Source organism: Pelophylax lessonae (assembly GCF_965119305.1).
Source record: "Pelophylax lessonae genome assembly, chromosome: 2".
Classification (NCBI taxonomy): Eukaryota; Metazoa; Chordata; class Amphibia; order Anura; family Ranidae; genus Pelophylax; species Pelophylax lessonae.
The window spans coordinates 429,677,677-429,702,519 of NC_138769.1; the positions used below are offsets into that span (position 1 = coordinate 429,677,677).

At 39.0% G+C, this 24,843-nt stretch overlaps 1 protein-coding gene across 2 annotated transcripts in view; it reads right to left on the reverse strand.

Annotated features, from left to right (window-relative positions):
• Positions 1-24,843, reverse strand: part of FRMPD4 (FERM and PDZ domain containing 4) — a 587,249-nt gene that overhangs the window by 474,382 nt on the left and 88,024 nt on the right. For both annotated transcript variants that reach the window (XM_082245219.1, XM_082245222.1), the window contains exon 2: positions 22,168-22,299. In XM_082245219.1, coding sequence (XP_082101345.1) covers positions 22,168-22,299 — 132 coding nt within the window. The remainder of the gene's footprint in view (positions 1-22,167; positions 22,300-24,843) is intronic.

A 24,843-nucleotide genomic window follows, 5' to 3' on the forward strand; every position in this document is an offset into this window, starting at 1 on the left:
GCATTGTGGATACTCATTGAGGTATATTAATGCTCAAATTTAATAGGTGGGCTAACAATACTGGATATAGTACAGTATATGGACCCCTCTCTGTAAATTTACTTTACAGGCCCAATGGACATGGAAGGGGAGAGGTAACAATATCCATGATTTAACCCTATGTAAAAAAGATTTCCAGCCTGATACGTAAGTAACAAATTACATATTATGGGTCCATAACTTTTTTATGCAGTACACAAATCTTATACCACCTTTTGCCATCTCCCTGGTAGATGACTGTGCCCCCCGCAAGGGGATTGACCTTGTGTCCTTTGCCCCTGAGAGAGAGAGCACATTTTTACCCCTGCTCCACTACTAGTAGGTGTTTAACTACTTCTGGACTGGAAGAATTTACCCCCTTAATGACCAGGCCATTTTTTGCGATACGGCACTGCTATACTTTAACTAACAATTGCGCGGACATCCAGGGCTGTACCCTAATAAAATGAATGTTCTTTTTTTTCCCCACAAAAATAGCTTCCTTTTGGTGGTATTTAATCAGCTGTGAGATTTTTATTTTTTTTTGTGCTATAAACAAAAAAAGAGCAACAATTCTGAAAAAAAAAAAACAATATTTTTCTACTTTCTGCTATATAACATTCCCCAAAAAAACCTTTGAAATCAAATTTGTTCATCGTTTTAGGCCAACTTGTATTCTGCTACATATTTTTGGTAAAAAAAATCCCAATAAGTGTATATTGATTGGTTTGCGCAAAAGTTATTGTGCTGCAAACTAGGGGAAAGATTTATGTTGTTTTTATTTATCTATTTATTTCTAGTAATGGCAGCGATCAGCAATTTTTGGTGGTACTGCGACATTGCAGCAGACAGATTGGACATCTAACTGACATTTTTGACACTTTTGGGTGGACCAGTGACATTACTACAGTAATCAGTGCTAACAATATGCACTGTTACTGTAAAAATTACACTGACAGAGAATGGGTTAACACCAGGGGCGATCAAAGGGTTAAATGTGTCCCTAAGGGATGCTTTCTAACTGTGGGGGGAATGGACTTCCTGCATAAACATGGAGACCTGTGTTCCTTAATAGGAGGAACACAGGATCCCTGTGTTCATACCTGAAAGAACAGCAGTCTGCTGTTCTGTCTCCACGGGGAGCGATCGCGAGTGCCCAGCGACAATTGCGGCCGCCAGACCTGTAAATTGGCTTCCCCTGTGGCGAATGGACTTACGCACATGCCCCTGCTAGCGGTCCTGCGAAGCAACGTACAGGTACTTCGTTTCGCAGGACAGAGGCGACTTGCCGCAGTATATGTACAGCGGCTGGTCGGCAAGTGGTAAATAAATGAAATTTACTTATGGTATACTTGTACCCAACTCTGTATTAATAAATGTATTTTCCTCTTTGTATAGTCGTATTACAGGCTCCTGAAGAAGTGACTAAGTCACGAAACATTGTAGAGCTTTTTCAATATCCATGAGGAAAAGCAGAACCCCGGTACCAGGAGAGAGTTGAATGCTTGGCGTTCGCTTGTTTATGTGCATAACCTCCATGTGTGCAGTATACAATGTTTAAAAGGGGACCACACTTCATTTGAGATATAGTACCTAGCAACATTTTCATAATTCAAAGGGATACTCTTCTATAAACTTTTAATCTTAATTACTTGATGTCTATATGCCCGTAAGTCCATATATTCTAAATCCCTAATATAAAAACAATGGGCAAGATAAAGTGGAAACAATTTTTAAAGGGGCCACTATATATCACTGATATAGTTTCACAAAAAAATAATTCAGCACTGGTAATTAATATTATAGAAATAACTGTAACTGGCAATATTTATCCCAGAGAAAGGGTCCATAAAACATCTTATGAAGCATTCAGTTGACATCTAATATAAAGAGGTGTAGCATTCATCAAATTGAACCTCAGGGAACATAATTTGCAGAAGTGCTTTGACTTCACAATGTGGCTTCACATATATTTCATATGTATTTTATTTATAATTCCTAAGCTAGCTGGGGGCTACAAGAAAAAAGTGTGAGGGCTACATAAACCCAAAAAACATGCCAGTTTGACACGTCTCGTTTACAATTGATGTGGTAATATATTTTCACATGTTTTTGCAAATGTATGCAATAACAACCTAAAAAGCTGAAAATGTGTAATTAGGTTTTTTTTGTGCTGACTAGCTGGAGAGGATGCTGGATATTTTTTGTACTGCTATGTGCATTTTTCAAACATTGTGCACTTTTATTTTTACTCGTTATAAATTAATCTAAGTGGCTGCCATTTTTATTCTGTTATAAAAATTTAAGTTAATAGGTCTGGAACAAGTCTGGGCTTCTAGTGCGTTAGTGTGTTTCTGTACCTTTATAGTAGAATTCTGGGATATAACTAACTAATCTTAAACATGCTCCCTCCCCCCTCCTAGCACCCATGCTAGCTAACCTGAGAAAAAAAGATGTATATACTTATTTATTTTCAGGCCGCTTCAGTTTGTTCACCTAATCTGGCTCCCCCTGTGTCAGAGGATAGGAGGAAGTGTTGACAATGGATCGGCCATAGTAATCCTATGGGTGACATCACCTCTCTAGGCTTTACTAGTGCTCTCTCCTTGTCAAGAGCTCTCTCCTCGCCCCTTCAGCTGCCACTGGCCGACACAGGGAAGATCATGTGACCACGCTAGAGCACCTTGAAAATAGGTAAGTATACAGAACCTTCTTACACAGGTTAGTCAGAATAGGTGTTAGGAAGGGGGGGGGGACATTTTTAAGTTTAGTACAGTATATTCTGGAATTGTACTTTAAGGAACAAGTTTCTACATCCAGGGCATGTCTGTGCTCCATTTTTGAGTTCCCATACACAGGTCCTAAACTGGGAGCTCAGATTGTTTAGACCTAGAGACCAGAGGTGGTTTGACTGGAAAATGTCACTTTACATGTATTTGCAAATGTTTTTAAGGAAAAATAAAAACTCTGTGTTTCCCCAAATGTGGAAACTGTTTGATTGGGCATTTTGTGCTCACTAACTGGAGAAGATGTTGGGGAATTTTTGTTATGTTCAGTATTTAGAGTGAAAACCTGACCATATTCACATATCAAAGTATTACCTAACAGGTTATCTTCCTTTCTAGGAAAGAACAAAGGATAGCAACAGCCTGAAAAGACACCATATATACTACATACAATTGGCTTTTTGTGGGCCCATATTTGTGTGCATCAATTTAACCACCACTGAATAAACTGGAAATCCACCTTTATCTATGCAGTACACGTTTTTATTTATTTATTTTTTTTTTTTAGAAAATGCTGACTTCAATATGATATCGGAATTATGGACTATCAACTCAAGAGTGTACTATTGTATTTTTCAATAAAAGAATGGAAGATGAGAAGTTTCTTGTTGAGTGCCTGTAACTGGCCCTTCAGCTCTAATAACCCCCACAACACCAGACAATTATGGCTGTGGGGTATGAGAGGTGCAGAGAACAGAGAATTACAACTTTGACAACCTGCACCAGCACAAGTAACACTTCAGGATTAATGTAAGTACTGTCCCTTGTGTTGATTTGTTAATAAAAAGGTAGTACTCTGAAATAAAGTTTCCTAAAATTCTTTAAACGCATGTAAACTTCATGAATTTAATTATTCAATGAATTATTATTTATTAATTTTCCAGGCAAAGTTGAGTTACACTTTAACAATTACATTTGCAAATGATCCTTGTGCAAATCAAATTACTCCTTAGGTGTCAACTCTACTGTATTAATCATGATTCCCATCCCCAAATATAAATATATAATATACAGTATATATAATAAATATATATTTATATGTGAAAATATAAAAGCAGAAAGCTATTTTTATTGCAAACATTCTTTTAAAACCTTATAAAACAGGTTTACTATAACAGGTAACAATTCTTCAAGGTGCTTTGATTTGTCCATATTTCATTGTATGTAAGTTTTCTGCATAATTCATTTTAACAGAACCCATGCTTTATGAGTTGGATAAGAGAAACCTTGATAGTAATGGTAATGTTATGTTTTCAGGCAAGCGATAAACTACCAGCTGTCATAAATCATCACTCAGGCAGTTCAATCCATAAAGTGGTACAGGAACTTTAAAGAGGAGTGGAACTCTTGACTGACCATTGCCATTTGATTGTAGATTTTGTATTTCGTATATAGGAAATGTATACTGTTTCAAGGAAATGTATACTGTTTTTGTTAACACTGTATTTTCTTCTTCTTCTTTTTTTTTTTTCAAGCATTTGCATTTTTCTGCACCTCTCTGCTCCATTGTCATGTGAACAGAGCACATAGAAAATAAGTGTTTCTTTTCTGCACGTGAAAAGCATGTGTCTCCGCACATACTGTGAAAAAGCCCTAAAATGCTATTGACAGTCTGAATCATGCATGTCAATTTTTTTACTTTGCACATAGTTTCACTTTAAATTTAGATGAGAAAATGTATTACCACTGGAAGATAAACTAGCATATAGATGAGAGAAGTGAGAATAGCTCAGGTTCAAAAGGGCTTTTTTACTGTTCCCTCTATTTATATTTCTTGGAGTCACAACTTATGTGTGCATGAAGCAGAACTTGTATATACCTAGGACTAAGAGTTGAAGAAATAATGAGCATATCTTTGTTCTTTATATACTGCATGAATAACAGAGGCTTTAAAGCATCAAAGCTACCCCTTATAAGGCCTAAACTGCAAAGAGATTTTTAATCACGTTGTTGCAGTATAAGGTGATTCCAAACTATATAGAACAATTAAGCTAATAAACAATTAAAAATGTCCTGTGTAGCTTACATCCAAGGGAATGAATTCACACGTGCTTTCTGTTTTCAAATATCTCAAATTGGGGACCCATTTATTAGGAGGCATTGAAAAAAACTGTACTGCAGTGTTAGGCACAGTTCACATTATTGTGAGTGCGGCGATCGCATGTAATTCAGAGCGCACTGCTCCTTCATTACATGCGATCGGAGGTGCGGATGCGAATTCAGCCATACACTTTGTATGGCTGAATTCGCACTGTATCCGCACCAAACTCGCACATGACCCTTTTTTTTAGCCGCATCAGGATCGGATCGCACTGTGTGATCCTGTGTGAACTGTTAGATCGCACTGCGATATGCAATCAAAATGTTAACCTTTAATTGACACCCCCTGCGTATCGCATATGGCAGTGTGAACTGCCAGATGTGCATTTGCGATGCGGGAACAGGCTGCAAATTCGCAGCCTTCCTGCATCGCACAAGTGTGAACCGGGACTTTAGGTGATTGTAAAGTCTTGTTTTTTTTTCCCTATAAAAACAAACAAACATGTTATACTTACCTGCTCAGTGCAGTTGGTTTTGCTCAGAGTGGCCAGGTTCCTCCTCTTCACGGGTCCCTCTTCTGTGCTCCTGGCCTCCTGTTCAGTGCCCCCACAGCAAGCAGCTTGCTATGAGGGCACCCAAGCTGAGTCACAGCTCTGTGTGTCCATTCAAACATGGAGCCCCAAGACCTGGCCCTGCCCCCTCTCTCTACTTGGCTAGCTGACTTTGATTGACAGCAGTGGCAGCCATAGAATGCATTAAGATAAAAAAAAAACCTTTTGACTTTACAACCCCTTTTGACTTTACAACCCCTTTTTTTGACTAGAAAAAGACAATAGTGAGAAGTAAGGCAAATGTTTTTGTGTACTGAGCAATTCAGCTATACTCTTTTGGTCCCGATGTAGGAGGAGCACTTGGCAGGCATGGTTCTCTGTTGACAGACACATTGTCATTTAACAGTGTTATAAAAAGGAATCATTGTTTAACATGAGTTTACTGTTTCCATAGGGTGTTAAAGCCCATTTTATCTAATTTTAATTCATAACTGTGTATGAGGAAAATTGAAAAGGTAAATGGATGTTATAGGCACCAGAGTACAGCACAAATTTTTATAAAATTATACATTTTATTACAATAATGGTAGAAATACATTAAAAAGATACAGTGGGCTTGCTAACCAAGTTTAGCTTACATCAACTAAACACCATAACAGAACCCTGTTCTGTTCCATGATATAAGCATCAACAAAGTATGGCTGTGAGAATCAAAGCGGGCTTGGTGTAAGTTGATGTTGCGTCATCAACTTACACCAAGCCTGCTTTGTTTCTGGCAGCCATACTTCATTGACCCATATATCATAGAACAGAACAGGGTTCTGTAATGATGTTTAGTTGATCTAATTTGAACTATATATGTTTTTAATGTATTGGAATTTTAACATTATTGTAAAAAAAAAAAATGTATAGATTTATAAAGTTTGTGTTGTACTCTGGTGCCCATTTACCTTTTCAATTTTTTTGTATAGCCTTAAGTAGGGCGTGGCACTTTGCTACCATCATTCATATCCACAGTACCACCCGATGAAGATTTGAATCCATATTTAACATAATTTTATATAAGCCTTTAAAGAGCTAAGTTATAGAAAGTATATAGAAAGTAAACACAACTAAAATGAATGATTAATGTGGCCACAAGATTACATAGACATAGACATATTTCTCTTCCTCCTCATAAATTCTTCACCTTGATTATCTAGCCCCCCTGCATTAATCTAATATGGAATAAAACACCACAGGAAAAAATGCTTGTAGCATAACTACTTTTAAACAACGTAATAATAATAAACATAAATAGTGCTCTGTGTTCTGAGAGTCAGTGGCACCTATTTCTATCAACAATATAAAAACCTGGTTATCCAGCAATGGTTATACAAACTTGTTGTCTGTAGTGGATATTGGCCAAATTACATTTAGAATTTTTTTAAATGGCTGATCTGAGGTACCCTGCATCCTAGTTTTATAATGCATTAAAGCTTTCCAAAAAGTGAAATTGTCTACCAATATGTTCTGAATGAACCTCTAAATATCATGGGGTTATATCACTTTAAAACCAAAAGGTGGGCTTTTAAGTGGACCCTGATTTTTATTTAACCACTTTACCACCGGAGGATTTTGCTGTCTTCCGTCCAGGCCACTTTTTGCGATTCGGCGCTGTGCGACTTCAACTGACAATTGCGCGGTCGTGCGACGCCGTATCCAAACGAAATTTACGTCCTTTTTTTCCCACAAACAGAGATTTCTTTTGGTGGTATTTGATCACCTGTGCGATTTTTACTTTTTGCGCTATAAACAAAAAAAGAGCGTTTATTTTGAAAAAATAACAATATTTTTAACATTTTTTTATATGAAATTCCCCACAAAATAGATGTAAAAACCAATTTTTTTAAAATTTTTTGGCCAATTTGTTTTATGCTACATATGTTTGGTAAAAAAAATCGCAATAAGCGTATTTTGATTGGTTTGCGCAAAAGTTATTGCGTTTACTAACAAAGGGAAAGATTTCTGTCATTTTTGGTGTTTGTTTTTTAACGCGTAATGGCGGCGATCTGCGATTTTGTTTTGCGGGACTGCGACATTGCGGCGGACAGATCGGACCCTTGACTGACATTTTTGACACTTTTGGGGGTACCAGTGACATTACTGCAGTAATCAGTGCTATATATATGCACTGTTACTGTAAAAATGACACTGGCAGGGAAGGGGTTAATTTTATTGGAGAGGGAGGGGTTAATGTATGCCTGGTGCTTACTGACGTGTAGGGGGGGAGGTGACTGTGTGAGTCATGGACAGATCGGATGTCAAGCTATGCTGAACAGTCCGATCTGTCACTCCCTGTCACTATGGAGATCCGCCCGCTGTGTGTAAACTCCAGACTCGATCCCCGACGATCGGGTAAGAGCAGCGGCGATCGCCGCTGCTCCTCCCCTGGCCCGACTCCCGCTGTGAATGAAAACAGCGGGAGCGAGCCTCCGGCGGCGCGCAAGCGCCGCCCAGAAGGGGGAGTGTCCAACGACGTTAATACTACGTCGCTGGACGATAACGAACCACTCTGCCGCAGTAGTATTACTGTGAGCGGTTCTAAAGTGGTTAAAGGTGATGATTTGTGTTGATTATGTAAGTAGATTCAATTTTTTTAGTTTAACCTCTTGCAGACCACATAATGCACATGTGAGGTGACAAGGAGAGTGGGCCTTAAACTCACATGCCACATATATGCATCCATGGTAGCTGAGGTTTCTGTGTTCAGAGTGCACTCACTGCACACTACCAGCACAGTGATGGAGCTATCACTGACTATACTATTAATCAGATGCCAATGGGATGGGCTGCCAATCATGTACCACTGTGACAGGGAAATTAATCCCACCTGTCTGCATTAAAACCCAGTTTAAAGGGCCATTGTTGGTGGATGAGCAGTAAAGGTTTAAGGATTCAGCCAAGAATATTTACAATAGCATTTATGTGGAACTAACTTAGAAATGGAATAAATGGCTAGAGAAAAGTGTCCAAGGTAGCACCTAATTGAGATGGCTAAAATAACTCTTATTATTATAATAGGTAAAACACTAAGTATTGTTAATTCAGTCTTGATCTCACTCACTCCCACTTTAACATTTAAAGGCCAGCCAGCCCCCCTAACAACCACTATGCTAATATTCAATAGAGGTTTAAATATCTGCTGAGTAGGTCACTCTGTGGCAAGTGGCATCATTCCATGCATAGGTTTTTCTTGGAAGGGTTCTAACCAAGAAAAATACAACAAAATTTGAATGGTAATTCCCCAAATTCTCATTGAAAAAGATTCAATAGCTTTTTTTTTTTTTTTTTCCTTAGGATAAACTTTCAGACTCTCAGTGTAATATGCACTATACGGTCCTTGTTACAAGGAAAGAATGGGAAGGAACTGTACTCCTTCCAGTATAAGTGAAAAATACACTGTGTAAAGCTATTACACAAACAACCAGTAATATATCAATATCTGTTACTGAAATCATAACCACTTGACCTCCGGAAGATTTTCCCCCCTTCATGACTAGGCTTTTTTTTTTTGTGATACGCTACTACGTTACTTTTACTGACGATTGCTCGGTCATGTAACGCTGTACCCAAACAAAATGTATGTACTTTTTTTCCCCACAAATAGAGCTTTCTTTTGGTGGTATTTGATTACCTCTGCATTTTTTATGTTTGTGCTATAAACAAAAATTTTGAAAAAAAATATATATTTTTTACTTCCTGCTATAAAACCTATCCAATAAAAATACTAGAAAAATGTAATTTCTTCATAAATTTGGGCCAATATGTATTCTGCTATATATTTGTGTTTAAAAAAAATCCTATTACGTGTATATTGATTTGTGCAAAAGTTATAGCATCTACAAACTATAGGATATTTTTGGAAAAAAAAAGAATAGCCAACTAACTATTAGCAGCGCAATTCCTCAATCTATGCATGATATCTGTATAATACTCAAAGTGCAACAAAAACTAAAGAGCAATCATACATATACCCTGTGAATGTTGGACAGGTAATAACGGTGATACAAGTACATGTAGTACTAAATAAAGTGCAAAATATTCCAAATATATAAAGTGCAACAACTTATAGTGAAAAAAAATTGTCCAAATATATATAAAATGCAAGAGTTTCCCGGCCTGGAGAGTTCCCATGTGGATGACTCACACACTGACCGGGAAACTGCGCCGCTCCAAGACTTCCTGGTGCTGCGTGCGTTCCAGGCTCCATTCAAAAATAAGACTACATGCACACCAGCTTGACGCATTTCGTCATCGGAAGTGATGTCTTCGGATAGGATATTTATTTTTATTTTTACTAGTAATGGCAGGTGATAATTATAACAGGACTGCGATACTGTGGCGGGCATTCTAAAACTTACTGACACTTTTGACACTTTTTTGGGACCGTGATACTAATATAGTGAATAGTGCTAAAATATATGCACTGTCACTATACTAATGACACTGGGTGAGAAGGGGTTAACATCAGGGGCAATCAAAGGGTTAACTGTGTGCCGAGCCAGTGTTTTACTATACTGTGTGAGGTGTTTTTGCTGTTTACATAGGCAGATCACAGTTCTGTCTCTCTGCCTAATGATCGGCAGATGCCGGAGGACATCGGATAACATTCACCCACCGATCAGCTTCTGCTGTGTGTAATTACAGCGTAAGCGAGCAGCCAGCGGTGCCCGCATACGCACCCCCTACCCGAAAGTGTTGGGTCATGTATATATACAGTATCTCACAAAAGTGAGTACACCCATCACATTTTTTTAAATATTTTATTATATCTTTTCATGTGAGATTACTGAAGAAATTACACTTTGCTACAATGTAAAGTAGTGAGTGTGCAGCTTGTATAACAGTGTACATTTTCTGTCCCCTCAAAATAACTCAACACACAGCCATTAATGTCTAAACCACTGGCAACAATAGTGAGTATACCACTAATTCAAAATTTCCAAATTGGGCCCAAAGTGTCAATATTTTGTGTGGCCATCAATATTTTCCAGCACTGCCTTAATCCTCTTGGGGATAGACTTCACCAGAGCTTCACAGGTTTCCACTAGAGTCTTCTTCCACTCCTCCATGATGAGGAAAAGTGGTTGTTGGGCGCTTCTGACCAGGCAAGAGGGAAGGGAGTCCACCGCTGTAAGGGGGGCACAGGGGATGCTCCAGATTCTTGTTAGGAGACTGTCCTGAATGACAGGGTACGAGGCAGCACTGGCGGGAAAACTCCGAGGAATCCGCTGGCACAGGTAGAAAGAAAAGAACAGGCGCCACTGTAAATAGCCAAACAATTTATTGCACAAAATACATAATGACTTACACATGGGTAAGCTGCAGTCCGTATCGTAGCATCTCCAGCGCACGATCCGGCCGTCCACCGGACCGGTGGACGGCCGGATCGTGCGCTGGAGACGCTGCGATACGGACTGCAGCTTACCCATGTGTAAGTCATTATGTATTTTGTGCAATAAATTGTTTGGCTATTTACAGTGGCGCCTGTTCTTTTCTTTTTACTCCTCCATGATGACATCACTGAGCTGGTGGATGTTAGAGACTTCACGCTCCTCCACCTTCCATTTGAAGATGCCCCACAGATGCTCAATAGGGTTTAGGTCTGGAGACATGCTTGGCCAGTCCATTACCTTTACCCTCAGCTTCTTTAGCAATGCAGTGGTCATCTTGGAGGTGTGTTTGGGGTCGTTATCATGTTGGAATTCTGCCCTGTGGCCCAGTCTCTGAAGAGAGGAGATTATGCTCTTCTTCAGTAAGTCACAGTAAATGTTGGTATTCATGGTCCCTCAATTAACTGTAGCTCCCCAGTGCCGGCAGCACTCATGCAGCCCCAGACCATGACACTCCCACCACTATGCTTGGACTGTAGGCAAGACACATTTGTCTTTGTACCCCTTACCTGGTTGCCGCCACACACCCTTGACACCATCTGAACCAAATAGGTTTATCTAGGTCTCATCAGACCACAGGACATGGTACCAGTAATCCTTGTCCTTAGTCTGCTTGTCTTTAGCAAACCGTTTGCGGGCTTTCTTGTGCATCATCTTTAGAAGAGGCTTCCTTCAGGGACAACAGCCATGCAGACCAATTTTATGCAGTGTCCGACGTATGGTCTGAGCACTGACAGGTTGACCCCCCATCACTTCAACCTCTGCAGCAATGCTGGCAGCACTCATATGTCTATTTCTCAAAGACAGCCACTGAATATGACGCTAAGCACATGTACTAAACTCCTTTGGTCGACCATAACGAGGCTTGTTCTGAGTGGAACCTGTCCTGTTAAATGGCTGTATGATCTTGGCCCCCGTGCTGCAGCTCAGTTTCAGGGACTTGGCAATCTTCTCATAGACTAGGCAATCTTTATGTAGAGCAACAATTCTTTTTTCAGATCCTCAGAGAGTTCTTTGCCATGAGGTGCCATGTTGAACTTCCAGTGACCAGTATGAGAAAGTGAGAGCGATAAAACTAAATTTAACACACCTGCTTCCCATTCACACCTGAGACCTTGTAGCACTAACAGGTCACATGACCCCAGGGAGGGAAAATGGCTAATTGGGTACAATTTGGACATGTTCACTTAGGGGTGTACTCACTTTTGTTGCCAGCGGTTTAGACATTAATGGCTGTGTGTTGAGTTATTTTTAGGGGACAGCAAATTTACACTGTTATACAAGATGTACACTCACTACTTTACATTGTAGCAAAGTATCATTTTTTCAGTGTTATCACATGAAAAGATTTAATAAAATATTTACAAAAATGTGAGTGGTGTACTCACGTTTGTGAGATACTGTATATGTATATATATATATATATATACATAAATGTTCCTGGGTTTTGATACATTTAAAGAACAAGTTCCTAAAATCTATCCCTACAATCTATCTCAATACAGTACAGTTCTTCAAGAAAAGAAATAGCAAATATTATTAGCAGTATTATTTATTTGGTCCCATAGTTTTAATCTAAAATGCTGCATAACTCCTCCCACAACCTACCCTGCTAACCATGGCATGTTAGTATTTAAGCAATATGAAGAGTAACATATCTGTAGCATCTAATGTGACTTAAATTGTCACCTGCTGGTTAAATTTGGTATCACAAGTGGCAAACTTGTTTAAGGAGTAACTTCACTTTTGTTGAGAAAAAAAAAAAAACATTCCCCTCTGGGTGATCTCTGTACATTGTAAGAATTTTAGCAAACTTTGTTGCAGATTCCTACCTTTTGTTATTCTGAAGAATTCACTGTTTGTTCCTTTGTGCCCATGGGCTGAGTGGGTCTAATGAGAGTGATTTCATACTTACCAAGCAGCTGCTGCACTTGCAGGGCACTAATGAGGAAAGCTTCTGGACCTGCATCCTTTTTTGACATGATCCTATTGTAAGAATCTCACCAAAAATGACATTTTTTGGTGCAGGGGATGCCTGAAATCTGACGTGCATCTTAGTGCAGACTTATGGGAAAATCAGTGAGCCAATCACACAAGCAGGAAATTAGGTTTCTGGGGGGCGTTCTGTACACATTCTGTGTACAGAACACCTCCGGGTAGCCATATTGCATTGCAATGTCAGAAAATTACAGCGGCTGCAGATTAAAAAGGTAAGGTTTTTGTTAATACCATTCAATTACAATATGACTTGTGTCGCAATTGCATACACTATATTCATTTTTTTTATATTTGCTGCCCCCCCCCCCCCCCCGCAAAAGTGGAGTTCCCCCTAAGGTCAGTGACTTGATAAGTAGAGAAAGATCATGATGACTACACTAGAGCTGTCGGCAAAGGCAGCTTACTGGCTTCTTTTATTAAATGTTCACGTCTATAAAGCTGGATGAATCTACGATGGAAACACACTTCAGTTTTCTAAATCTTCTAAATGAATGCCCCACTGTTTGTAATAAGGTACTGAGGAATTCATGCATGCACTAAGATAGAGTGGCAAAACAAAGTAACGAATATACTATTTAAACACAAAAAAAATGTGGTGCATTTAATCAGCTATACTTTATCGAACACATTTTGGCACTGCATAGCCCTAGATTTGTAGTACATTTTAATGCATTTTCCATAGAAACAATGTTGATTTTATGCTATATTTGTTTTGTGTTGCACTGCATTAAAGAACATCTATTGATTTCCTCCACTAAAAGGCTTATTGGTGGTTTCATTCAATAGATGAGCATATCATTTTATTAGTAGACTGTACCCTGACCTTTGTTTGACAGCACAGTTTAAACTTAGCAAAAATGGATAAAATGGAACAGCTATGTTGTTAGCATATCCAAGTGATTTCTTGTACAAAAGGTCAAACCATTTAAAGTATGTAATTGTGGGGGGGGACAAGATGATTTTTACAGCCTGCATGTTTTATGTTTTCAAAACTCTAAAGAATTTTTTTTAAATGAATTAAGGGAATGTGTTACACAAATATAAGAACCATCTTTGGTGGCTTGATTTGAATTGTAATTGGTTGTTTTTTAGCCATCCTAGTGAGTCATGGCCCCGAAACAAATATTTAGCTAGTCAAACATGTCTAAACTTCAATCCTACATACTTCTTCGAGGTCAGTGATTTGCTAGGTAGTGAAGCCAGGATCAGGATAGACCTGGATGTCGGCACTGACGGGTACCATATACATTTTTAAAAATTAATTAATAACTGTTAACAAATAATTATGTTTTAACAATCTTAAAACATTATATTCCCATATGTTTCTTTTAGGGTGGACCCTGCACCAACAAATAAAATTATATGGAACATTTTGCATTTAAAGGTTTATACCCAATGTGTTCCTTCATCCAGAGTTTAGGTATTCTAATAGAAGGGGTGTGCTACTGGCCAGATCACCAGGTGAGCACAGTGGGCAAAAAAGCTAAAAAACAAAACGAATGCAGTAATCACATCTAATGATTTGTAAGCAGCAATATATACAATTTATGGTTTTGGGTTAAATATCAGTTTAAAGATGAAGGCTTTCAATACCTTTATCCTCTTCCCCTCTTCAACATTTATACCTTTTTGAAAATGTTGCTGAATCCCAGTTATTTACTTTAGCTACAAAGAGAAGCAATGAAATACAACTACTGTGTTTCATTGCTTCTCATAGTAACCTTATGAAGAAAGAACCTAATAAAAGGCCTCAAAGGCTTGTCTCTTTAATACCTTAAGTTAAACAATAAAGCATGTCACTTAAACTCTAAACTGTATGCATTAATCCATGGCTTACATGGCACAAGACTCTACTATTGCAATGATGGCAAATAAATATATCAAATGTAAATCATATCTATCTCCATACAGGTACATAATAAAGTTGCTGGTGTCAGAGTCGGATCTAAATAATTTTTTCATTCCCTCTGTAAATTGTATTAAGGAGGCCTCATATTAACATAACTAGAGACTACATAAAGACAGTTAGCTTCTTTCATGTTTTCACCACTTCCCCTGTGCACAGTGCTGGGACAAGCATTGGCTGCTACCACTGAGCGACAAATGTTCTCCAACACTCCTGTTTGACAGAAGCTGCTCTTTAGCTCAACTCATGTGGAGCAGGAATGGACATAGATGGATTTATTTAAATGTATTTCTTTGCATAATTCACTCAAATAAAGCAAATGTGGCCAGATGTTGCTGTATTTAACAACCCTCAGTTTGCCACATTGATTAATGTTAATGTACCATATAATTTAATTAAAGAAACTGGACTATCATGTTCTGAGCCTTAAGAGAATTCTCATATGAGAGTTGACATACCTCTTCAGTCATGAGCATAAATGAAACATAATTTATTGTAGCATACTGTAAATCAATACATTGAACAATTTTATTTCATATTTTGTCTTTATTGGATACTAATATTTATTTAAGTTTATTTATAGCAGGTGTCTAAGGAAGAAATCTGATATAAATAAAATATTTCCAATGATTTCTAAATAATAATTGTTTTACACTGTAAATACAGCTGTGAATAAAGCATCTTAACAACAATGTTGGGGTTTATATGAAGCTGTAAGGGCTGCTGGTCTGCCAATTAGCTGATCTCCTAAACCAGACACCTGGCATCATTTGTCTTGCTTTATATTGAATGGAAGTCAATAACAATAATAATAAACTTTTATTTTATATAGCGTCTTTAAAGGTTGCTTCTCAAACTGCTTTACAAAGAAAACACAAGAAGTACACAGGATAAAACAAAGGGAAAAAAGGAAAATTATGTGAAAGTTTGTCTAAAGAAAAAGTTTTTAGATTTGGTTTGAATGAGTTAGAGAAGATGACTCTCTATGTTCTGTGGAAGTGAATTCCAGAGTTTTGTAGCATGGCAGGGGAAGGCTCTGTCTCCCACTGAGTGTAGGTGAGTAGGGGGGGAGACACAGAAGACCAGAATTTTTGGAGCAGAAGTTATGAGTCGGGCAATAAGTTGATAAAAGTTCATAAAGGTAATGGGGCGCCAAGCCTTGAGAAGCCTTATAGGTGAGCAAGAAGATCTTAAAGACTATGCAAAAGCTGATGGGTAGCCAGTGCAAAGATTCCAGGTTAGGGGGAATATGGTAACTTGTACAAGACCTAGTCAGGATTCTTGCTGCAGAATGGTGTACATGTTGAGGTCGATTAATAGTGAATTTGGGTAAACTAGAGAGTAGAGCATTGCAGTAGTCAAGTCGGGAGAGCACAAATGTATGGATCAGCTTTTCAGCTACAGTGGTTGATAACATAGGACACAGCTAAGCAATATTTCTCAAGTTGAAAAAAGATGTTCTGACCAAATTTTGTGCATGTGGATCAAAAGTTAAACTAGCATCAGTACAGTGCCACCAATAGATAGGCTAACAGGACTGGCCTTACATAGTTGATGGGGGTTCCAATAAGCATGACTTCAGTCTTGTCACAGTTTAACTGAAGGAAATTGTGGGCCGTCTAGGTCATTTGAACTATTTTGTATCTGTAATCTCTGCAATCAATAACTGATATGGAGTGTTAGGACTAAAGAATGGCCACACACAGCTTTTCAGTCCTTTGAATTTTTCCATATCTGCATAACTGTTGGAAGCATAACCAACAGTTCATTAGATAGACTTTGTGGGGAGAAGAGAAGAGCTGACTTGTGGGGATGAGGAAGTGGTGGATACAGGAAGTAGGGGACAATAAGCTGAATTGTGAGAAGGAGTGTGAGACTTTGTCAGTAGAAAAAGAACTAACTTGTGAGGAGCAGTGGCGTATTTAGGTTTTGTGCTGCCCTAGGCCTGACTAAACTTGTGCACCGCCTAATTTAAATATGACCCACCCCTTCCTGTAAAGGCCACACCCTTCCTGTTTATGACCCGCCCTGTCATCTGTAAACCACAGACCACAACCACAGTCTATTAGTGCAGCCTCATCAGTTCCCATAAGTTCAGCCTCATCAGTGCCCATCAGTGCAGCATATCAGTGCTGCCTTATCAGTGCAGCCTGGTTAGTGCACATCAGTGCAGTTTATCAGTACCCACTGCTGCAACCTCATCAGTGGCCATCAGAGCAGCATATTAGTGCCCATCAGAGCAGCATATTAGTGCCCATCAGTACAGCCTATTAGCGCCCATCAGTGCAGCATATGAGTGCCCATCAGTGCCTGGGGGCAGAGGAGAGTAGGTGGAGCATTAGGCTGCAGTGCTACACTTATTAGCATTGGTGGCCGTTGTGCCAGTTGTATTTAGTGTGGTCGGCGGCCTGCGGTCTGTCCGAATGTCCTGACCAGCCGGTATTATCATACTGGTAGGCAGCAGTGTGAATGCTTTTATGGGGGTACCAGACTGATTTGCCTCCCGGACACTGGCCTCTGGCCCAATTCACCACATAAGACTGGCACTATACAAAAAGTGTAGCGCAAGCCGACTGTGGGGACCCTTTTCATGCCGGGAGGAGGCTGTTTTTTTTTATTCGTGCAGGGTGCAGCTTTTTGCTGCCCCCCTGCAAAGTGCCGCCCTAGGCCTGGGCCTTGTTGGCCTAGGCCAAGATACAGCACTGGTGAGGAGAAGGTGGGAAATACATGTAGGAATGTTGACTTTTAGGAGAAGATGGAAAACATATGTAGCAGAAGAAACCAGTGTTACCCATTATAAATACAGTCATTGTGCTGTGGTCAGTAAAGAATAAATGCAGTTCAGCACATACAATAAGCTGGTGACCAAGCAGAGAAGCCATACCTTGATAATAACACAGCAGCCAATGACAGGAGCAGAAGCAGTAATACTGGAATAGGGTCAGACACTGGATAGTGTGCACTTCAGTAATGGTAAGCAGTGTAAAGGAGAGTATGCAGGCAACAGCCATGGTGAAAGTACACCACAGAAAGCTAAAAAGAGAGCCATGCAGGTTCATAACCAATCAGGTAAAAAGGATAAAGTTGGTACACACAGACCAGGGTTGGAAGCAGGCCAGGTCATACACAGAGAGATATTAATTCAAGTCAGGAGGCAGAGAGTTATCAAACATGTCAAGGTCGGTAAACAAGTAGGTAATCTTAAGCCAAAATCAATAGGCTGTGGCAGAACCAAAACAACACAGGAAATATCGCTAACTCTATAGTGACTATGGAAGTAGGAAGGAGACACTTGCTGCAGGTGAGCCTGTGCAAGGTGTTGTCTAGTGTTGAGGAAGCTCATCAGACGAATACTTGTAGGAAAAGAAATTTAGAGCTGGTGGAACATGTGTGTTTTTCTTGACATTTCCCAACAGAAAAAAATGTGCTGTAAAGTTTTCTAGAAACCCTGTAATATACATAGATTACCTGGGGGAACTTTTTTTTTCAACAGAACTGGAGTTAATTTTTAGTTACCATTGCCCAGGTTTAGGATGCTAAGCAATTAGCTTCAAACCACAATTTGCAATCCATACCCCAGTTACATTAAAGAAGACAGGGAGAGCATCTGCAGTAAAGAATTGCTCATACTGTACCTGAGCACGTATTGAAGAAGCAGTCAAAGGTGTAAAATGTGAGGAACATTTAGGCTATTGTAAAATAGATTATGCATGAGGTTTAAGGTGTATTGTTTTTTAAACATTTTTCATGCAATAACTATGTTTTAACTTGTCTTGGCAAGTGACAAGCAAATGTAATCATAGCACACAACATAAGCCTTCTTTCATATTCAAAAAGCTAAATCAATCAATTGTTAAAACTACAAGAGAACAGTTTCATGCTTTAATAATGAACTAAACATTTCCCTTTGGGTTTTAACTTTTTTTTTCTCTTTTTTGAAAGAAGCAGTTTGTTAATGCTAGATTACACATTTTTACTCTTGGACCTGGATCCTCTGATCCCTGTACATTTCTAGAGTCAGTGATTAAGAATTGAAGTAGAGTGCTTGCAAGACAGAAAGGTGTCCTTTTATGAAACGGAGATGACCAGTGATCCTGCTGATCACAGCTCATTTCCGATCATTCTCAGTTTATGAAACAGACATGTTCTCCGCTGATCATCTCTTCACACGGGAATCTGTCATTGACTGACACAGAAACAGCCAGACTATGAAGCTGCGATCCCCGCACTTCACTGGCGATCTGGGTCAGAATTCACACTCCCGGGTTCACCAGCCTGGAGCTTGTGAAGTGGGGAGTGAAGACAGAATCGGGGGAGAACTGAGGGGGAAAAAGGAAGATTATGGACTTCCTTCTTCCTCGTTCAGACCCCCCAACACAGTAATCATGTCCCCCTGCCATATTTATGTATATATATACATGTATATATATACACACATACACGTAGATATCTATTTAATGTGTATATATATATACAATGTATGTGTGTGTGTATTCAGTGTATATATATATATATTTATGTAAGGGGACTATTATTTATTAACCTGGTGTACTCAGCAGTGATAATTTATCTCTGCTTGTTAAAGCGCGCCAGGGATTTTCATACTACAGTAATCTCGCTTTGTCTCACGAGATTACAGACGCCCCATTGACTTCTACACAGATCTCCGAGAAAACGTTCTCCTCTGATCACCCTGGGAGAACTGAAGTTCTCCCATTCATAAAAGGGGTGCCAGATGTGATCATTTTCCCTGGAGAACTGTAGAGAAGCCAACGGAGAAAAAAATTCACCCGTTCATAAAAGGACACCAGTAAGAGTGATGATAAGGGCAGTAGCATGTTCACTACAAGACCAGGCAGCTCTTATACTTCCCCTTTTCTAAGTTGCTTTTAATTTGGTAAATTTCTGAATTTCTGAACAAAGAAAAATGTGATCTCTGGTCAAAAATGTGTCGTAACTAAAAGAAAAAAAAAACTTACAAAAAGTTGCTTTTACAGGACCTGAAACATAAGAAAATTTACAGTAAAAATAAAACTATAAAAAAAACTGTAAACATGATATTTACAGTATATCATAAATCATCCCTTCTTTTATTTCCATTTAAAGTTACTGCAGTCTTTATCAAACCACTAGCTTGTTAAAAGTCTCAGAGAAAGATCCTTGCTCACACACATAACAACCAAAAGAGAAATAGCTCCGGTTTGTAATGACGAGTTCCTTTGACTAAACCAAAGCTGGGTAACATGGGGCCTACCTAAACAATATTTTTTTTTTCTATTGGGTAATTGCTTTTTAAATCTTTAAATGATTATACAGTCAGCTTGCGATGTGTTCGGTCAGTTTTAGGTGTATCTATGGTAAAAATATAAAATAATATTTTAATTTCTACATTTAATTTAAATTATGCCTACTCCTATTATTCTGACTAATCTTGAAGTAAACTTACTAAAAAGCTGTACAAATTGACTTCCTTAAATTCTGAAATACTTATTCACTATGCCCTGTTGATAATCACTCCTGTATCACAGAATCCACAAAGCCTGCCTTCTGAACTACAGAAGTATTGGGAGGAATTTCAGGAGTCAGTACAGGAATCACTGCTTGCAGGCAGTAAAGTACCATGGGATACATAGTCCTTACAAATTTAAAGTAAACAGCAGAGGAGAAACTGCAAAGCATGCAAGGAATCCAGAAAGTTGTGGAAAGAGACGGCCAGCAGACAGGCAGAACTCACAACATTAAGGATATTTTTCAAGTAAGCTTGTGGTGGAGTGCCAACACACCCTGCATGTGGGAGTACATTTCACGCATAGTGCATTTATCAATGCCTGGGTCAAGGCAGAGACTGTGGCTATGTGAAAAGTCTAACATTAAGACAGTTCCCAGACTTAGAGATGAACCATCACACTGTGTGCAGATAAAGTGCGGAATTCATCTGAAAGGCACTGCCCCATGTCACTACACACTGTAATTTGATATATGTTGCATTAGGAGGGATGTGCTGAACCTGCACCCTCTTCACCAGTCCAGTGTACCTCTGTTACCTCACTCCTAGTAACAGAAAGGGGTCCTGACAAGCACATAGTGCGGACCTAATGTTTGCACTTGCTAACTCCTTCTTTCCTGCACCTTGTGAGCAGGTAATATACCTCCGTAATGGGGGTTGGGTTCCAGTTGCTGCAAGTGAGGGAGCCAGAACATCGACCCCGTTGCTACCGGAGGACCTGTCGCATATACCAGGTACCACTCTTAATGACTGGTTGCTTGTGTCTTTGACTAGTACTTCGTTACCCATAGCAACTACACTGCTCCTTTACCTCCTTTGCTCCTTTACCTTCTGTAGCAGCTGAGCTTCATACCCCACATGTGCTTAACAGACCCTGATTTTTTTGATATGTCAGAACTAACATGCACCCCTTTCAATAACTTCAGACCAGGCTCAGAACAGTTGATGCAACTTTACTTTATAGTTCTTTAGTAATACAATCCAGTGTGAACAGAGTCCATTGCCTGACCATAACTATAACTGAACGGCTGCCCAGGCAAACCTCTGCAAGGAAGTGGTACTTAATGGCGTTTCCCAAGCCTGGATATTCTCTGGAACCCAGGTGCCTCTGATGGACTGCAAGGCACAGCAGCCCTCCTTCACAGCATTTATGGCTCAGAGCGGGCAAGAATGAGAAGAAACGAAAAACAAACCCAGCCTTAAGCTTATATTGGATTGTCAAAATAGCTATAATTTGTGTTGGTATTACAATGCTGATGTTAAAAAACTAAAGTGTATGCTGTGACCATAGAAATCCTTTATGTAAGGTTGCAAGGTTCTGACAATTCACAATAAACTGAACAATATCACATTCTTCATCTTTCTTGATGTACTGGCTTTTTAAATCTTCTTGCACGTGGGCAATCTAGAATGTTTATAACAGCCAGGTGAATTCTGATTTATGTGCAACAGGAAAATGTTATAAATGAGCAATAATGAGATAATGTAGAAATCATTATAAAGCAATCAGTTCAACACATATTGCCATTTAATGAAAAGTCACTAAAGGCAGGGAATCAGTTCAATCTACAGTAATTCAGGTTCTATATCATTTTTCTGTGAAGTTTTCAACCTGCCTCTGGACAGGTTCTCAGGTCCTAATATTGAATTGCACAAGCTCCTTTTCATAGAAACAGACCTGCAGTGATAAAGAGTACATTTTTACAAGGGGCATTTCTAGGAGGTGCATGTTAACCTATCCCCCTATAATTTAACATGAACGTGGCTTACACTGAAACAACAAGTATACTTTTGTACATCGTACTTGTGCAGAGGTATTTAAAAAAAAATTAAAAATTTAAGAGGCAGTGCTGCACAATGGGATCAAATCTAATGTGTATCACAAAAACAGTATCAAAATGAACATGTGGTAAAACAAAACTGGTACCTGGATCTTTGAAGAGTCGAGGAGAGATCAAGACTTTCTTCCTCACCAGGGTGCCAGCCCGGAAAATGAGAATGAAGGTCACGTTGATACTTCTGAGTTTTGGTGATGGTAGCGTCTTGTATAACTCCTGAGCTGTGGAATATGTGTTTCACTTTATTGAACTTGTTACCATTTGCTGAATGTTAATGAAATACAATGCAACATAAAGTGCCTGACTTGTTCTTGACATGGAAGGAAAGCTTGCTAAAGTATGTACAGTTTCTGTACAAAATGACATGATATGCTTGTCAAATCTGATATATATAATAAAAACAAAACATTTCTTTGTCCAGAGATCATAACTATAGCATAAATACCAACTGCATACATTTCTTAAGATAAATAGAACTAAAACTGAATCTTCTATTAAAAAATGTTTATAACTTGAATTTTTATGTGATATACAAAATAAGTCAATAGAGTGTAGTAAACAATAGAGTGTAGTAAATATGATAATATAAACAAAAGCCACTAATCATATTTAAACATTTTGCATACCTTCCAACTTTGGGACACGAGAAAGATGAACATCATGGGACTGAGAAGACATGTAGAGCATGGAGTGCATTACTATGAAAATAGATGTTGCTAATCTATGCTGAATAGTGGGTATGGATTAAAGGGTCATAGTTATATAGGGGGAGATTTGCTAAAACTGGTGCACTCCGAATCTGGTATGGCTATGCATGGTAGTCAGCTTCTAACTTCAGCTTGTCCAGGTAAGCTTTGTTAATAAAACATGGAAGCTGATTGGTTTCTATGAAGAGTTGCACCAGATTTTGCACTCTCCGGTTTTAGTAAATAACCCTCATAGATTCTAAGCCTATACACTGTATACACTGTGCTATGAGTGAGAGTCTCACTTACATAAACCTAAAGGATAAAAAAATAAAACGTTAACACTTTGTCTAGGTCTGCCTTCAAAGGAACTTTATTAAAAAGGTGCCAACTACACTGCAATGAGCAACAAAGTTGCAACAAATACAGGCAGTCCCTGGGTTACAAACAAGATCGGGTCTGTAGATTTGTTCTTAAGTTGAATTTGTTTGTAAGTCAGAACGGGTACATTTTTTAAGTGTAGCTCCAGCCAAAACAATTATTTTTAAGTTTTTGGATAGCACAGGGAAAGGTTAATACCTCTGTAAGGTTTATTTTGCTGTCTGTGCCCCTGTTCAGAAGATGTCACCTCACTTTGTGTCCCTGTGAACATTTTTGGGATGTTGTGGAAAAAAGCTTTGGGGATAAAGCTTTAGTGGAGACACCTTTTTCCCATGATAACTCTTACAGGAGTGAATTTCCCTTCCTAGGGGTAGATTTCCTCCCACTTTCTGTTGCCTTCCTCCGTTTGAAAGTATTAGTCATTTGTAAGTCAGATGTTTGTAACGCGGGGACCGCCTGTAGTAGGACAATTTATTATACAACTAAGAATATAGAGTTCAGGGATCAGTTCTAGCACACAGCACAGAGTGTAGGAGTCAGGAGGAGTGCAACGTACAACAAAGTGTACGAGTACAGCAGTAGTGAGTATGTACCATAGATCCCCCTACATTGCTGTTCAGTGGGAAGAAAAAATGCCCCAGTGTCAGTTGTGGGGGAAAAAAGGCCTGTAGTCAGTGTTGGGAAATAACCTGGAATCAGTGGTCCCTGGGAAGAAAGAAATGTTACAGTGTCAGTGGGAGGAAGATGAAAGGCATTGGTTTTTAGTGATGGAGTGGGGTCAACATTGATGCTTGGAGGAAGGGTACAATTGTACTGTGTAGGTTGTGGCAGGAACAATAGTGGTTCAGTGGAGGGAAACAATAGGGCTTAGCGAAGGGTAAATTATCGCCCACTGCTGGGTGAGGGGAAACATTAATGCCTAGCAGGGGGAGAGGAAGAGCACTAGTGCCCAGTGGCAGGAGGGGGAGAGATCTAGTGCCAGGAGGGAGCAGGGATGAAAATACAGACATAAAAGCATACTTGCCATGCCCTGCACACGTGTTGGTATTATTGGCTGTACTGCATGAGATTACCCACTTATTTAAAATCACCTCCTTCTAAAGACATTCATTTTAACATGTGGTAGCATTTTTATTTGTCCACAACAGGTTATTCTCATTCTGTTAGAAGATTAAAATCTAATAGGAGAGCAGTGTCCAAAGAGCAAAAACACATATTATCAAATCACAATACAGCTTTCACTCATCTGATTTCAGTAAACTGTAATAGGATTGGGTTATTACACTTCACAAACGAATTACTTTTCTGTACTGTTTTATTAAGACCGTTGGCTGCTTATTAAGACCTGACCCTTGAACACATTAAAAAAAGAACATTTTTCCAAATTAATTAGACATAGTGTGAAGGTTGTATATGTCCAATAATTACGTATCATTCACCTTAGTACTATCTCTCTTTCCTAATTACCAGTGCTCAAAGTTTTTAAATATTTCTTAGGCAGACAGAACGAAAATTAAAACACATTAGTGGCAAAGATATTTAATTAATTGATCTATCCAGAGGCTATTAATTAAAAGCGTACTATACTATATAATGCTCAGAAAACCCATCTGTTCATCCTCTGGCAGGGTCTATGATGGCTTGGCATGCTTTCTCAATACTTCATGATCTTCCACTGCCAAAGACACACATGAAGAG